At 43.3% G+C, this 16151-nt stretch overlaps 2 protein-coding genes across 2 annotated transcripts in view; one reads left to right on the top strand and one right to left on the bottom strand.

Annotated features, from left to right (window-relative positions):
* The window catches only part of ZFP1 (ZFP1 zinc finger protein), an 837904-nt gene that overhangs the window by 646714 nt on the left and 175039 nt on the right, over positions 1-16151 (top strand). The gene's annotated exons all lie outside the window — the stretch shown is intronic.
* Positions 1-16151, bottom strand: part of WDR59 (WD repeat domain 59) — a 73614-nt gene that overhangs the window by 46898 nt on the left and 10565 nt on the right. Inside the window, exons 4-8 of the mRNA XM_008139662.3 lie at positions 13245-13330; positions 12127-12207; positions 9594-9631; positions 7058-7146; positions 2206-2322 (exon numbers count right to left, since the gene is read on the bottom strand). Of these exons, the coding sequence (XP_008137884.2) occupies positions 2206-2322; positions 7058-7146; positions 9594-9631; positions 12127-12207; positions 13245-13330 (411 nt within the window). The remainder of the gene's footprint in view (positions 1-2205; positions 2323-7057; positions 7147-9593; positions 9632-12126; positions 12208-13244; positions 13331-16151) is intronic.

Raw genomic sequence — 16151 nt, 5'->3', positions numbered from 1 at the left:
TTCCCACTTTTTAATTCAAGAGTTTTACGGTTAACAATTTACAAACTGAAGTGAAACACTCATTCAATGCTTGTTCCAGCTGATCCCAGAGAATTCAGAAACTAAAAATACAAATTATAAGCTAATAAATTGTCAGGTAAATGTAAGAAAATGATTGTGTAGGGGGGGAAATGACATACTCATCCTTATCTAAAATTAGTAAAAATAATGGTTGAATATTATACAGTGTGCCTCTAAATTATTTTACTTTTTAATTATGTTATTTATACACTGAGTGGCCAGATTATTATGACCTCTGAATGCATAATAATCTGGCCACTCAGTGTATATCCTATATAATAAAAGGCTAATATGCAAATTGTCCCCTTGACCAGGAGTTCAACCAGAAGGCAGGCTGGCCAACTGCCCATGTCCCCTCCCCCATGCACGAATTCATGCACCGGGCCCCTCTCTCTCTCTCTCTCTCTCTCTCTCTCACACACACACACACACACACACACACACACACACACTGAGTGGCCAGATTATTATGTGTTCAGAGGTCATAATAATCTGGCCACTCAGTATATACATTCAATAAAAACTGTCTTCCTTCTTACCAGAATATAGTGGAATAAATAAGTACCTTGCCAAAAATTTCATTTAATTCATAAGCTAAACCTATGGGTAAGGAACAAGGACTGTGTTTCACACGTGGACCTTGCCTGTTATCTGCTTTATTGCCTATGGAATCTCAGCCTCACACCTAGTAAAAATGTCAATGAACAATGACAAACTTGGGGACCTCAAAGATAGAGGCAGAGGTGAATTGGTTGGTTTCTGGTTCCTGAACTTGGAAGACAAGCTGATCTGGAGGGGATGGGGGACAAAAATCCAAATCTAAAACAAAGAAACAAGAAAACCACTTCTGGCACATAAACATAAATTACAACCCTGGGGGATTTACAAACCTCAAGAGAGAAGTTAACTTTCAAGCCTTAGTGTATGTATGGTTTTAGTTTTGCTAACCATACCAAAAAGACAAGCATGCCTATGAAAATAAAGCAAAGCATTAAATTAATGATGCTGAATCACAAAATTGCTAAGCAAATTTCTGTGGTTAAATCTCTGACCTTCCAGGCAGAGGCCTGACCACAAGGAGGAACTGTAGAGCGAAGCTGACTCGGTGCCCTGCATCCTTTTGAATAAGGGGGCACACATATCACATGTCACAGTTAGAGAAGAAAAACAAACAATAAGAAACACTACACTCTGAGATAAACCAAAAATAATAGAGTCACCCAAACACATGAACCTTGAGCATTTCCTGTAAGTTAAAGAATCTCTAATAAAACAACTCTATTCCTGACTTCTGCAATGCTGATGTCTGAAGATGTCATAATTTTATAATAGTCATGTAAGAAAACTGCTGTTTTTCCACCCCAGATAGACTAATGGTAAACTTGATAACTTTAACAATTCTGTGGGTTTTTCTCCTTTCCTTATATGTCTGCCGTGCTTTTTCTTTGCTGAGCCAGTCCTTCTGAAATCTGACTTCCTGGCAACTTCTTTGTAAGTAAACTTCTTTTCCTTTCTAAATGCTTTTGTTTCTGACTTCCTTTCACAAGGAGAAAGGAATAAAGTCCAGGATCATATCAGATACTAGAGGCCCGATGCATGAATTCATGCACAGGTGGGGTTTGGCCAGCCTGCCCCAAAGGGGACCATCAGGCTGGGCTGGAGGGGGTGCAAAGGGCTGCAGGCAGTTGCCAGCTGGCCCCGCCCCCAATTGGGGCATTGGGGGCCGGTCGGGGGCGGGGCTGGTCAGGGGGAGGGGTGGCAGGTGGTTGGTCAGCTGGCCCCACCTCCGATAGGGGTGTTGGGGGCCGATTGGGAGTGGAGCCAGCCGGTAGGGGGGGGCAATCAGGGCCTGGATTAGGCTGGTTGGCTGCTGCAGTACGCGTCATAGCCACCGGTCATTCTGGTCATTCTGCCATTCTGGTCTCTGGGCTTTTATACCGTGTATATATATAGATATGCTATTATATCACTCCTACTAGTCTACATAACCAGGTTTACTTGCTCAGCTCCCCAACAAGCACATGCACCCCTGAAACACACAGACTGCGCCAACATACTTCCTTCAGAAGAAAATGCTACCTCCCAAACACAAACTGATGCCTCCCAGACACAGCTCCCCAACTTCCCCACTGGGGTACCACTCACCTTGACGGAATTATCTTGACTGGAGGTAGCAAGAATGTGCTCGCTGTCTGGATGCCAGTCCAGGCCGTGGATTTTGGACAGATGGGCTGCTAGATATTCCACTGCTGTGCTAGGTTTCTGCAAAAGACCAGCACATAGTATTGTTTATTTAGAAAAAAATCGAGTCTACCACATAGTCTGCAGGGTGATGAGCAGGGATATAAAAATGCTAGATACCGTCTCTATCTTTAAGAAATGACTGTTTTGTTTATAACAAACAACAACACTTATCCTGCTCTCCTTCACCCATGCTCTGTATATGGCTCTGGGAGCCTATTCTCTTTCTGCTCCAGCCCTGACTGGCTTTCATGAAGGATACGAGATAGTGGGGGCTTTTCCCCTTTAGAATTATGGTCTGCAGCCGAAACCGGTTTGGCTCAGTGGATAGAGCGTCGGTCTGCGGACTGAAAGGTCCCAGGTTCGATTCCGGTCAAGGGCATGTACATTGGTTGCAGGCACATCCCCAGTAGGAGGTGTGCAGGAGGCAGCTGGTCAATGTTTCTCTCTCATCGATGTTTCTAGCTCTCTGACCCTCTCCTTTCCTCTCTGTAAAAAATCAATAAAATATATTAAAAAAAAAAAAAGAATTATGGTCTGCAATTCTTGCTCCCCTTCCTCACAATCACCCAAGAAGAGGGGCTGTGATGTCCAAACAGATCCAATGTCAATCCTAAAAACTTCCAATATTAATGTGACCAAGAACCCAGAAGAGAATGAACACACAACACAAAAGAAAACAATACACAATTAATCCTACCTAATAAAAGGGTAATATGCAAATTAACCATCACTCCTCTACACCCACCAGCCACGCCCACCAGCCAATCAGAGCGAGTATGCAAATAAACCCAACCAAGATGGCTAAAGCCACAGAGAGCAGGAGGGAGGCTTGGGTTTCCCAGGCAACAGAGGAAGCCAAGCTTTCCACCTGCCCTTGCCGGCCTAAGCCTCCACTCAAGGCTACAAAGTTTCAATTATAGAAGGTAAACAAATCCAAATAGAAATGGCGGCAGCCACAGAGCTGGAAAGAGCAGGAGGCTAGGGTTGCCCCCGGCAATGGAAGAAGCAAAGCTTTCCTCATACCCTGGCCCGCCCAGGCCTCCACTTAAGGCTACAAAGTTTCAATTATAGAAGATACTTAAGTCCCAACAGAAATGGCTGCTGGCCACGGAGCGAGCAGGAGGCTTGGCTCCGCTCCAGGCTACAAAGTTTCAATTGTAGAAGGTAAATAAATTCCAGGTACCAGGGCCTCCGCTTGGGTCGCCAGGGGGCGTGGCTGGCCTGCAAACCACCAAAGGCCCCTCGATCAGGCCGCCCCATGCCCCAAGGGAACCCCCACCCTGATCCGGGACACCCTTCAGGGCAAACCAGCTGGCCCCCACCCCTGCACCAGGCCTCTATCCTATCTAATAAAAGAGTAATATACAGATTGACCATCACTCCAACACACAATATGGCTACCCCCATGTGGTCAAAGATCCTGCCCCCATGTGGACACAAGATGGCCACCACAAGATGGTCAGCAGGGGAGGGCATTTGGGAGGTACCAGGCCTGCAAGAGAGGGCAGTTGGGGGCAATCAAGTTTGCAGGGGAGGGCAGTTAGGGGTGACCAGTTCGGCAGAGGAGGGAAGTTGGGTGCAAACAGGCTGGCAGGGGAGCAGTTAGACATCAATCAGGCTGGCATGGGAGTGGTTAGGGGGTGATCAGGCTGGCAGGCAAAAGCAGTTAGGGGCAATCAGGAAGGCAGGCAGGCGAGCAGTTGGGAGCCAGCAGTCCTGGATTGTGAGAGGGATCCCAGATTGGAGAGGGTGCAGGCTGGGCTGAGGGACACCCCCCTGCCCCTGTGCCTCTAGTAAGCATATAAAAATGAACAAGCTCAAAAGGAAACCTCAAACAATAAATTAAAATATGTTTAAGCTATCAAATTAGAAGATACCTGTAAATAATACTCAATGCAGTCTGCATATATCACTGCTCGTGTATATATAAAATACCAAAACCTTTTTCTTTTTGGAGGGGGGGATTTGACAAATTTTATCAAGAGACTTAAAATTTTCCTTTCTCAAGGGAATATTCCAAACTCACAGAAAGCTTTGGATACAAAAGATGTTCATCTTGGTATTACATGGAATATCAGAAAACCAGAAACAATACAAATAGTAAGTGGGGAATAATTGAAATTTTTAAATCAATTGTAGTACAGCTTTCTGATACATTATACTTAGAGCCTAGCCGGTGCTGCTCAGTGGTTGGGCGTCGGCCTATGAACGGGGAGGTCAAGGTTCGATTCCTGGTCAAAGCACATGCCTGGGTTGGGGGGTTCGATCCCTTGTGGGGAGCATGCAGGAGGCAGCCAATTGATGATTCTCTCTCATTACTGATGTTTCTATCTCTCTCTGAAAGCAATAATAACATTTGTTTTTTAAGTTATATTTAGAGCGCTGGCCAGGGGACTCAGTTTCTTGCAGCATCATCCTGTACACCAAAAGGTTGGGGGTTCAATTTCTGGTTAGGGCACATACCTAGGTTGTGGGTTTAATTCCCAGTCCAGGCACATACGGGAGGCAACCAATCGACTTGCCTCTCTCACATCAATGTTTCTGTCTCTCCCACTCCCTTCCACTATCTCTAAAAATCATTAGAAAAATATCCTTCGATGAGGATTAACAACAAAAAAAAATAAATAAATATTTCCAGAAAAATTAATACTTAGAGTTTATAACATGAGGAAAATGTAATGTTAAATGAAAAAAGTATACATAACTACATATATGATATGATAAACCATGAAAATGCAGAAGAAAATAAAATATCAAAATGTTAGCATTTGTCTCTGGGTAACAGGACTATGAATGATTATTTTCTTTTTATACTTGCTCTAAAGAGCATGTATTAGTGCAGTCTCCAGAATCAGCCTCCCTGGGTTAAAATCCTAGTAACAAACTGTGTCTACGTTTACTCATCTGCAGAACAGGGATCACAACAGTACCTACTTTAAAGACCAGTTATAAAGAGAAATAAACCAATGCACATAAAGTTCTTAGAACAATGCCTGTGCATCATAAATGTTTAGCAAACATAAGTATTATCAGTCACACTGATAATAAACTCCAACATCACCACTGATGCTGCACTTTTTTAAGCCTCTGAGGCTGGCTGCCACCAGTGCTGCTCTGACACTAGAAGTGCCAGAGAAATAAAACGAACAAGCTTTACAGTCCATCTCAGCAGAAGTCTTAAGTTATTAATAGCCAAAAATAAACCCCTTAAACCAATGGATAAAAGGCTTGCTGGGGGAAGTCAGGGTTATTAGTGGACCAATCAAAAGTCTAGGAAGGAACAGTTTGGCCGTATGTACTTCAAGATAAGGAACACAGGCTGGCGCCATTTGGGGGCTCAGCCCATCTGGTTTCCCAGATGACCTAATAAATTTATAATTCTTTAAAAAAAAAAAAAGATAAGGAACAGATACTGTTTTGGTAGAGTTCCTGGCTAAACACCAAAGTGTTTCTTTTGCCTATGGCTCTGAAAACAGTCTATAGCAAATAGGGATGTACTACAATGAACTTAACCACACATTTCATTTAAACTACTCACTATATTTAAATGCTATGCTAGCGACAAAAAGAATAAACCCCATCACCAATTGAAGAAATAAAGGGGGTGAAAGAATGACTACTAACAGACTGAAGGGACAGATAAAAACACACGGAAGATACACCTGTCCCATCTCTATTTATAAAGCCTCCTTCTCCCCTAAGAGCTACTAAGGCAGGAAGTTTCAGCCAGCACGTGACTTCCCCAGCAGTCCTGGCACCCAGTCCAGCAGACCCCCAATCTCTGCTTCATTCCCTCTCCGCTCTGCTACTGTTAAGACCTTATTCCCTGCTAAGAGGGAAGGGAGTAGGGCAGCCAGAAGCAAAACTAAGACTTTACAGGCAACACTGGAGTTGGGACAGACCCTGAACAAGTTTCAGGAAAATTCAAAGTAGGTTCTCCCCACAGAGGCTGAGGACCTCCAGCCTAGGGCGTCACAGAGCAGGAAGTGGTATTAGAACCCAGATCTTACAGGAGCATCATTACCCAATGGTCTGGCAGTTAGATACCAGGGAGGCCCTTTCCTGCATCATTATTGTCCCTCATGTCAACATACCAAACGTCCTACATACTTTCCATTACAACAGCAGTCTAGGACCCCACACCTCTTCCTGCTTATCGGTTACAGGAGCTGTTGAAGGGAGAATATATGGTCTGAGGCTCTTTTGGGGCTGATGAGATAGCTAGGCTTCTAAGGGAAGATTTGTGCAACTGAGTACCCTGCACCTCAGTCATTTACACCAGAGATATCCAGGATGGTATATGTCCTAGAACAAATGGTTTTTGCTTTGCAATCTGGGGCAGTTGACCATCCTATCCTAGAATAGTGTTGGGTCTCCCAGGCTTGACCTCCTCAATGATACACTCACTATTATTATCAACTTTACTTTAAAGATAAGGAAATGGAAGCTTGGAGACGTTTACTGACTCATCTGATATCATACTTACTAGTAGGAGACAGCAAAGTGGGACTCTAACTTGAGTCCAAGTACATTGTCTTAACCACTGATCATATGCCTCCTACTTTCCCTACCTTCCTTCAATGCCAGTTTGATCAGGAAGCAAAGATCATCTGGTACTGTGATCTGAAAATGGCAATTTACCACACAGCACAGGCACGCTAGACTCTCAGACAAGCCCTGCTACTCACAACATCCTCGTCTTATTCTCTGGGAGGGATTAAAGGCCAACTGGGGGAAAAGAGAGATTACTCACCCGCTTGTCCCATATCCGTACATCCCCATCATGACTGGTGGCAAGGCAATTAGCATTTTTTTTATTCCATTTGACCTGTGAGGCACCCGCTGCAAAGAAAAATCAGGATAGAAAGCTGCTGACCTCAACACCTTTGGAATCAGAGGATAGCACACCCAGGGGAGCTGGGTAACGAGCTCTGGTTGAAATAAGCACAGAATCCCTCAAGTTTCTATAAATGCACCAACTCCACCATAAAGAGAAAATAAAGCCAAAAAATAAATGAATTAAATAACACATGGGAACAGGATCAGAGTCACCTGGTAACTTCACTCGGGGGAAAAAATCTACAGGGGACCTCTGAGCAGCATCAGAAGGGAAATGCAGTTTCTTAGAGAGCAGACATTGAATGTGGCTCTGCTGGTTGGTAACTGATTCATCACACAACCTGGCTCTTCATCACCTCAATGACCTGGATTGCATTCCCAACCTCAATGCCTGCTCCTTCCTTGTTTTCTTTCTTTCTTTTTTTCTTTCTTTCTTTCTTTCTTTCTTTCTTTCTTTCTTTCTTTCTTTCTTTTTCTTTCTTTCTTTCTTTCTTTCTTTCTTTCTTTCTTTCTTTCTTTCTTTCTTTTTTATGGACAATGTTGGCAAAACAAAGCTCTGATGAAAAATAAGCTCCAGTGTTGCCCAATTCTGCCCTCAGAGGGTTGTGTGCACCCCCCTCCACCAACCCATCAGTGGTTAGACACGGCCACTGGCCCTGCACTGAGTCAGGGAAAGGGAACACCCAGGCACTGTATGGACTCAGGCCTTCCCCACTCTGCAAACACAAAGAACAACGACAAAAGAGCTGCTACTTAAGAGAGGCAGCACACTGTAAGATGGCAGAAGAGGTTGAGAGATGGAAAAAACGGGGACACAGCAGCAATGATAGCTGACTCTTAAAAATAATCAAGTTAAGCCGAAACCGGTTTGGCTCAGTGGATAGAGCGTCGGCCTGTGGACTGAAGGGTCCCAGGTTCGATTCCGGTCAAGGGCATGTATCTTGGTTGCGGGCACATCCCCAGTGGGGGGTGTGCAGGAGGCGGCTGATCGATGTTTCTCTCTCATCGATGTTTCTAGCTCTCTATCCCTCTCCCCTCTCTGTAAAAAATCAATAAAAAAATAAAAAATAATCAAGTTAAGTTAAACAAGAACCAAACAATGGCCCTTCTTCCCACCTCTTTTTGTTCTTGCTCAGATAACACATGATATTTCTGCTTTGACATCTCTCCCTTTGGGTGATGCCAGAGTAGATCCAGGGCTTTGAAGAGCAACCTGATCCAAGAAGTCTGGAAAATGTGATAGATAAAGCAAGGACTTAGAATCTAACAGGAAATAGAAATAAGGCCCAGAGTTATCCTTGCTTGGTTTTGGTGAGGATATTTGTTTCTTTGTTTGTTTGTTTTTGTTTTTTCTTGAGACACAGGACATCTTAAGTCATCTAAGAATAAGTGGTAAAGACCTAGTTTTTTTGTAAGAAAGCGTATCAGCTAGAGAATGAGTAAGAAGAGCCTGCTCCATCTCCTCGTGACAGGTACTTGATGCCAAAATAAAATCCTGATGGTTAGGCTTCATCCCTGTGAGTAAGGTTTACCAGTTCTACATCCAAGTTCAACTCCCAGGAACTGGTAGGAACCCTCCACAAGAGCCCAGTGCAGAATCCCAACAACAGTTTATTTAAACTGAGCAATGAAAACAGGTAGATCAGATTTCAAAGACGCAGTGCCTCCATATTAAATGAAACCATGGGGACACATCAGCATCATCTAGATTGTGGGGAAACCACAGGACAAACAACCTGGTTTCTTCAATAAACAAACTGCAGAAAAAGAAAAACAAACCAAAAAATGAAAAGGAGAAGAACCCTACCAATTAATAAAGATGAGAAGTATATCAACCATTTGCAAGTATGGACTTTACTTGGATTCTGATTCAAATAATTGTAAAAAAGGAGAAAGAGAGACAGACAGACTGCTGGGGAAATTTGAATACTGCTTAAGTATATGATGGTAATAAAAAGCTATTGTTAATATTTTAGGTATGTTGACAGTATATAATTATGTTTTTTAAAGGATTCTTTTCTTGTAAAAAATACTTAATGAAATATTTGTTGATGAAATGAAAGAATACCTGGGATTTAATTCAAAATAATCCCACCAAAGAGGATCGGGTGGGGGAGTGGGGCAGTGGGTAGAGTTAAGATGAAATAAAACTGGCAGTACGTTGACAACTGGTACTTCACTTTCTTCTATTTTTATACACATTTAAAATTGTCTGCAATAAAATGTTTAAAAATAAATCAATTTGGTTCCTGTCCTTGCATCCTGAAATAAGTTGCTGACTACAACTCAATAGTCCTGACCAACTTCTAAGAGCAACCTGAAGCAAGTCCCTTGCAATATGGGCCTTAAAATTCCATCTAGCCACAATAAAACATGGGGTGTGGACAGTCAATGTGAGAGAAAGAATGGAAGAAACAGAATAAAGACAAACAGGGGGAATATACACTCACCTACAGCAGACAGTGCAATGGTAGGCTTCCTTGTGTCTCTGAAATATAAAAGTCAGAAATCAAATACCCAATTCATATGCCACCACACACCTAGTGCTTTTCATGCTCTGCACATATTTCTTCACTTTCCTTTGAGTAGGTACTTGGAGATCAGTGGGAATGTGAGAGCCTTAGAAAGAGCATAAAGAGCCCTAGCTGGTTTGGCTCAGTGGATAGAGCGTCGGCCTGCGAATGAAGGTTTCCGGGATCGATTTCAGTCAAGGGCACCTACCTCAGTTGCAGGCTTGATCCCTGGCCCTGGTCAGGGCACGTGAGGGAGGCAACCAATCAATGTGTCTCTCTCACACCAATGTTTCTCTCTGTCTGTCTCTCCCCCTCCCTTCCACTCTCTCTAAAAATCAATGGGAAAATATCCTCCATTGAGGATTAACAACAAAAAACACACACAAAAAAAAGAGCACAGCATGGCCTGTGTGACCCCGATGTAAGAGCAGAAAAAGCCAAAAGAATACCTTCCTGGTGTCATTTCTCTTAATGGAACAAGTGGACAGTCATAGAGGGGTAATTCTGCAAGAATCTTACCAAAGCATTTCAAAGGTAAAGTAAAAAACTACTCTGGGTGTTCACGATAACCGAGAGGTGGAAGCAACCCAAGTGTCCATCAACTGATTAGTGGATAAACAAAATGCGTTATATACATAGAGTGGGCTATTATTAGGCCTTAAAAAGGAAGGAGATTCTGTCACATGCTGCAACATGGATGAACCTTGAAGACAGTATGCTAAGTGAAATAAGTCAGTCACAAAAGGGAAAAAAAACCCCCCCCAAAAAAAAAAAATATATATATACACATACACACACACACACACATATATATATATATATATATAAATATACACATATATATGTGTGTGTGTGTGTGTGTGTGTGTGTGTATATATATATATATATGACATCAGTGTGATGATAGCCAGAGGAAAAGGGGGGTGGGAGTAGGTAGGGTGGGAGTAGGTGGAGGTAGGCAAATAGGGACAGAAAGAGACTTTACTTTAGGCAATGAGTGTACAATGCTGTGTGCAGATGATGTTTTGCTGAGTTGTACACTTGAAACCTATATGGTTTTGTGAACAATGTCATCCCAATAAATTCAATTTTTAAAAAAAGAGAGCTTCAAGCACCTTGAGGTGCTAACCTAGAGGGAATGCTGGTGACGTCAGCCGTACACACCCTTGCTCCCTTAGAATCCCTTTCACTGGTCCATCAGATCTCAATACCTGGCCTGTCTTCTACCTACAGTCCACCTTTCAGTGTAAAGTGTCACCAAGCCACTGCCATTTGGGAGCAGAGCAGCCTGGGGAGGGCAAAAAGTGACCATCTCCGGGACTCTACAGACTATACACACTAGTCAGTCACCTCTGTTACGGTAAAGAGAACTTTGCTTTACAAAGCGAGAGGGGAAGTGACATTTATTAAGAACTTACACAATAATGTGGTGAAGGCCTTGGCGGGGGGATGGGCAAGGATCCAGGGTGGAGGAGGTCAATGGGGGGGGAGGAGGAGAAGGGGACATCTGTAATACTTTCAACAATAAACTTTAAAAAAAAAAAAAAAAAAGAACTTACAAAGTTCTCTGGCCGGTGTGGCTCAGTTGGTTGGAGCATCAGCCCGTACATGAAGGCGTAGTGGGTTTGGATCCCAGTCAGGGCACATACCCAGGTTGAGGGTTCGATCCCCAGTCAGGGCATGTGTGGAAGGCAACCCATCGACCCATCGATGTTTCTCTCTTTCTCTCTCTCTCTCTCTCTCTCTCTCTCTCCCCCTCCTCTTTCTCCTCCTCCCTCACACACTATTCCTCGAAGAAATTAATTAAAAAAAAATAACTTACAAGGTGCCAGGCCTGGGCTGGGTGCTCTTTACCCCATGAAGAGTATCTCTCCAGGTGGCCCTCAGCCACGCTCACAGATGGGGAACTGAAGCCTCCCAAAGAGCAAGTAAAGAGCTGAGCAGAAGTGTCTTGTAGCACTGCCTGCAGCAGCAGCTGTGTGTCTGTGCCCATCAAAATTCCCCGCCCTCACTTGCCACTTCAGTAAACTCCATCCTGACTTCCAAATGCCAAAAATCTCCCTAGAAGACCATTTGGCAACCGCTATGACAGGACAGAGTGCAGAGAAGTAAGGCCCCTGGGGACAACCAATGACTGACAGTGAACAGCACCCCCACTTCCTTAGCCCTCGGCGTGGGATGTCTCTGAGGAGGGAGTTTTACACTAGCACCTAGCAGTCCCAGGTAAGACTCAGCCTCACCGGTTCACAGAGGTACACAGGTGGATAATGCGCCCTCTATTTGTGGCCTTCCCCATCCTGTTTCTTCTCTATCCCCTACCACATTCATTCAACTCCTAAATATGTATCTGCAAAGTATCCTTGTCTCAGGGTCTGCCCTCTAGGGGGAACCAAACTAAGACACCCGATCTCTAAAATGAAGCTACCAAATCGCGCACAACCATGTGGTTATGCCTCTTTAGCGTTCTTACTTGATATCCCAAATGTAGATGTAGGTGTCCACAGAGCTGGTAACGAGGAGATCCGGTTCAAACACTGCCCAGTCCAAGTCGCTGGGAACACAGAAATAAACAGAACAATGAAGAGAGAAAAAATTCAGAGTCTGGTTCCAAAGAAGTAGCAGATTTAGTCTCCAGTGGTTTCAGAAAGTCACTGTAATGGGCCTCTTAACACGGTTTAGGCTGGGAATCTCCAACGTTCTTTGGGAATGAACAAGACTTAACTGAGCTCGGAAAGAAACATTCAGGTCCTTCCCGGTCATCTCCAGCTATATTACACGTGCTCCGGAACAGAAATGGAGTGTTTCAACTTAAAACACACATGCACACACGCACACATGCAGGCACAAACTGGACAGACAAAACAAGGAAAGTTTTTGACTTTTCATTTTCTGAATCAGACTCAACCACAGGTACAGTGAGTAAATCCAATGTCCCTTAGCAGTGGCAAGCTGCCATGTTGCCAGCAGGCCTCTGGTCCCCTACTCGTGCCCTCACGTCTAGAAAGGCGGTTACTACATGAACAGTAAGCAGAGGCAGGGGTCTAGCCTTTCCCACCACTTCCAAGTCCACTTCACCACCCCTGCACTCCCTGCTGCTACTTCCCAGAACAAGCTTTCTCCACCCAGAAACAGGGGTGCAGGGAAGGGTGGGTCAGGGGGCACTCAGAGGCCACTGGAAGGCCATGAGTGGAAGGGAACTGCGTGTCTGGATGATGGGCTGCGCTGCAGGAGCTCTATGTGGTGACACACAGCTGTGGAGAAAGGGCACAGGCTGCTCCCGGATGTCTCCATTCCTGGCCACCGCCGACTATGACCTGAGGGATTATGGCATAACTTCTCCCTCCCGTGGCAAAAGTCAGCTCTAATCCTTACTCTGTACCTGTCTAAGTATTTTCTGGGATCAGGGTTAATACTACATGAATGCTGGTTCCTAAATACCAGTGTTTTCCACTGTGAAAGCCATCACCTCAGTACTGTCTAACGACCTAACAGCCACCCAGGGCCAACACAACACAGAGAATCAAGCTGTGGGAGGAGGTGGGTGTTTTCATCTCGCTCCCCAGGGCGCTGCAGAGGGCTGGTGCCTACCTGATCACACGAGTATGGCCCTGTAAGGTTGTGCCAACTTCCCCAATGCCGTCTTTCCACTTATAGAGGTCGACCCGTTGGTTACTCTGAAAAGAAACAAGGGAAAGAAGGCATCAGGATACATGCTCTCACCCCAATCTGCTTAAGGCCAAGAAAGGGAAGCCATGTCGAAACTAACTTACACGGCAAAGATCCTACAGACTGAGCATGTGAGTAAGGGTAATGGAGATGTCCCCCGACCACTAGAGGAACCTCCTCCCTATTCTGAAGGTCACACACCCATCTCTCTCCAACTGCTGGCACACCAGGTAGTTTTAGCTCACTCTTACCATTATCGAGTGCCTAGAGTCAACCTACCTATCAACTGATGCTTTCAAAGCACAGATGCACAAGAAAAAGAACAGAAACACCATCAAAAGGGTGTCCAAGAAGGCAAAATTGCACAAGACTACTTAAAACAAGCCTATATCAAATTTATTTATTTATTATTATAATTTTTAATCCTCACCCAAGGATATTTTTTCCATTGATTTTTTTTTTTAAAGAGTATAAAGGAGAGGGAAAGACAGAAAGAAACATCAATGTGAGAGAAACACATCGATTGGTTGCCTCCTGTAGGAGCCCTGACCAGGGCCCGGGGAGGGGCCTGCAACCAAGGTACATGCTCTTGACAGGAATCAAACGTGGGATCCTTCTGATCCACAGGCCAACGCTCTATCCACTGAGCCAAAGCGGCTAGGGCTCAAATTTCTTAAAGACTTAAACAGAACGACACAGAAAAATGGGCCAATAGAAACAATAGTTACAACAGGAAAAAAAGAAGAAAGCTTTGATCAAACTATATTTCACTTAAAAACACAACAAACTGGCAAAGGCTCCTTAACTATCACGAGTTTATGAAACACACTGATAGTGAATAAAGGTAACTAATAGGCTGTTTAATAATATATATACGACTGATTTTCATTTTAGTTCAGAGTCATATAGAAGGATAACACTTTGAGATTTTTATCCTGAAATGCCTGATTCCAATTCTAAATCAGTAAGATTGCTGTGAAAAGATTAGGATTCAAAATAGCTTCCACTGGGACTAAGTGAAAAGAAATTCCCTTCATCTTACAATATTCCCTGACATTTCCAAAGGGTCTGCTCAATGAACTAGGCACATTAACAGACGAGTCCTCTGGTCTTTCTCACCACACTACACACTGGGTGTCATCACCATGTCTCATATAGATGAGGCAACTGAGGCTTAATCAACTGATGCTCAAAAAGAAAAAAAAAATCAGTAAATTGAACTTCATTAAAATTAAAACTTTTATGTGGACATTATCAAGAAAATGAAAAGGCTCTGGCCAGGTAGCTCAGTTGTTTGGAGCCTTGTCCCAATGTGCCGGGATTGCAGGTTCGATCCCCAGTTGGGGCACATATGGGAGTCAATCAATAAATGCATAAATAAGTGGAACAACAATCAATGTTTCTCTCTCTCTCTATCTCTCTCTAGAATCAATAAACAAAATTTTTTAAAAAGAAAGTGAAAAGAATCTGCAGAAGTACAGAAAATATTTGCAAATCATATATCTGATGAGGGTCTAGTGTCCAAGTATATAAAAAACTATTGCAGCCCTGGCCAGTATGGCTCAGTCGGGTGTCATCCCATGCACCAAATGGTCGCCAGTTCGATTCCTGGTCAGCACACATGCCCAGGTTACAGGCTTGATCCCGGTAGCGGGTGTGCAGGAGACAGCCGATCGATATTTCTCTTTCTCTCTCCCTCTCTCTTCCTCTCTCTCCAACATTCTTTGGGAATGAACAAGACTTACTGTTCATGTAGTAACCTCAAAACCAAGAAAAATATTTTTTAAAAAGAACTGTTACAATTTAAAAGCAAAAAGACAAACAACCCAAAGCAAAAATGGGCAAAGGACTTGAATAAATATTTCTCAAAAAAAAGATATACAAATGGACAACAGACCCATGAAACGATGCTCAACATCATTAGTCATTAGGGAAATGCAAATCAAACCCACAGTGAGGTACCACTTTATACTCATTAGAATGGCTATAAATTTTTTTTTTAATTTAAATATAACAGGAAGTAACTACTTTTGGTGACAATGTGGATAAAATGGAACTATTATGCATTGCTGGTGGGACTGTAGAACAGTTCAGTCACTACAGAAAAACAGTTTCATAGTCCCTCAAAAAGTTAAACACAGACTTAGCACATGACCCTGCCATTCCACTCCTAGATATATACTAAAAAGAAGTGAGCCCTAAATTCATCTGGTATAAAAAAAGACCCTGAATAGCCACAGCAATCCTGAAAAAGAAGAACAAAGTAGGTGGGATCTCAATACGAGATTTCAAGCTGTATTACAAAGCCACTGTTCTCAGAACAGCCTGGTACTGGCACAAGAACAGACATATAGACCAATGGAATAGAATAGAGAATCCAGATATCGACCCAAACCACTATGCTCAATTAATATTTGACAAAGGAGGCATGAACATACAATGGAATCAAGACAGTCTCTTCAATAAATGGTGTTGTGAAAATTGGACAGATACATACAAAAAAATGAAACTAGACCACCAACTTACACCATACACAAAAATAAACTCAAAATGGATACAGGACTTAAACATAAGATGGGAAACCATAAAAATACTAGAGGAATCCACAGGCAGAGAAATCTCAGACATATGCCAAAGCAATTTCTTCACCGATACTGCTCCTAGGGCAATGGAAACTAAAGAGAAAATAAACAAATGGGACTACATCAAAATAAAAAGCTTTTGTACAGCAAAAGAAACCATCAACAAAACAACAAGAAAGCCCACTGTAATGGGAGAACATATTTGCAAATGTTATCACTGATAAAGGTTTAATCTCCAACATCTACA

This window comes from Eptesicus fuscus, chromosome 21, assembly GCF_027574615.1.
Source record: "Eptesicus fuscus isolate TK198812 chromosome 21, DD_ASM_mEF_20220401, whole genome shotgun sequence".
Lineage (NCBI taxonomy): Eukaryota > Metazoa > Chordata > Mammalia > Chiroptera > Vespertilionidae > Eptesicus > Eptesicus fuscus.
The sequence above is the reverse complement of the archived record's forward strand: the minus strand, read 5'-3'. Positions and strand labels throughout refer to the sequence as shown.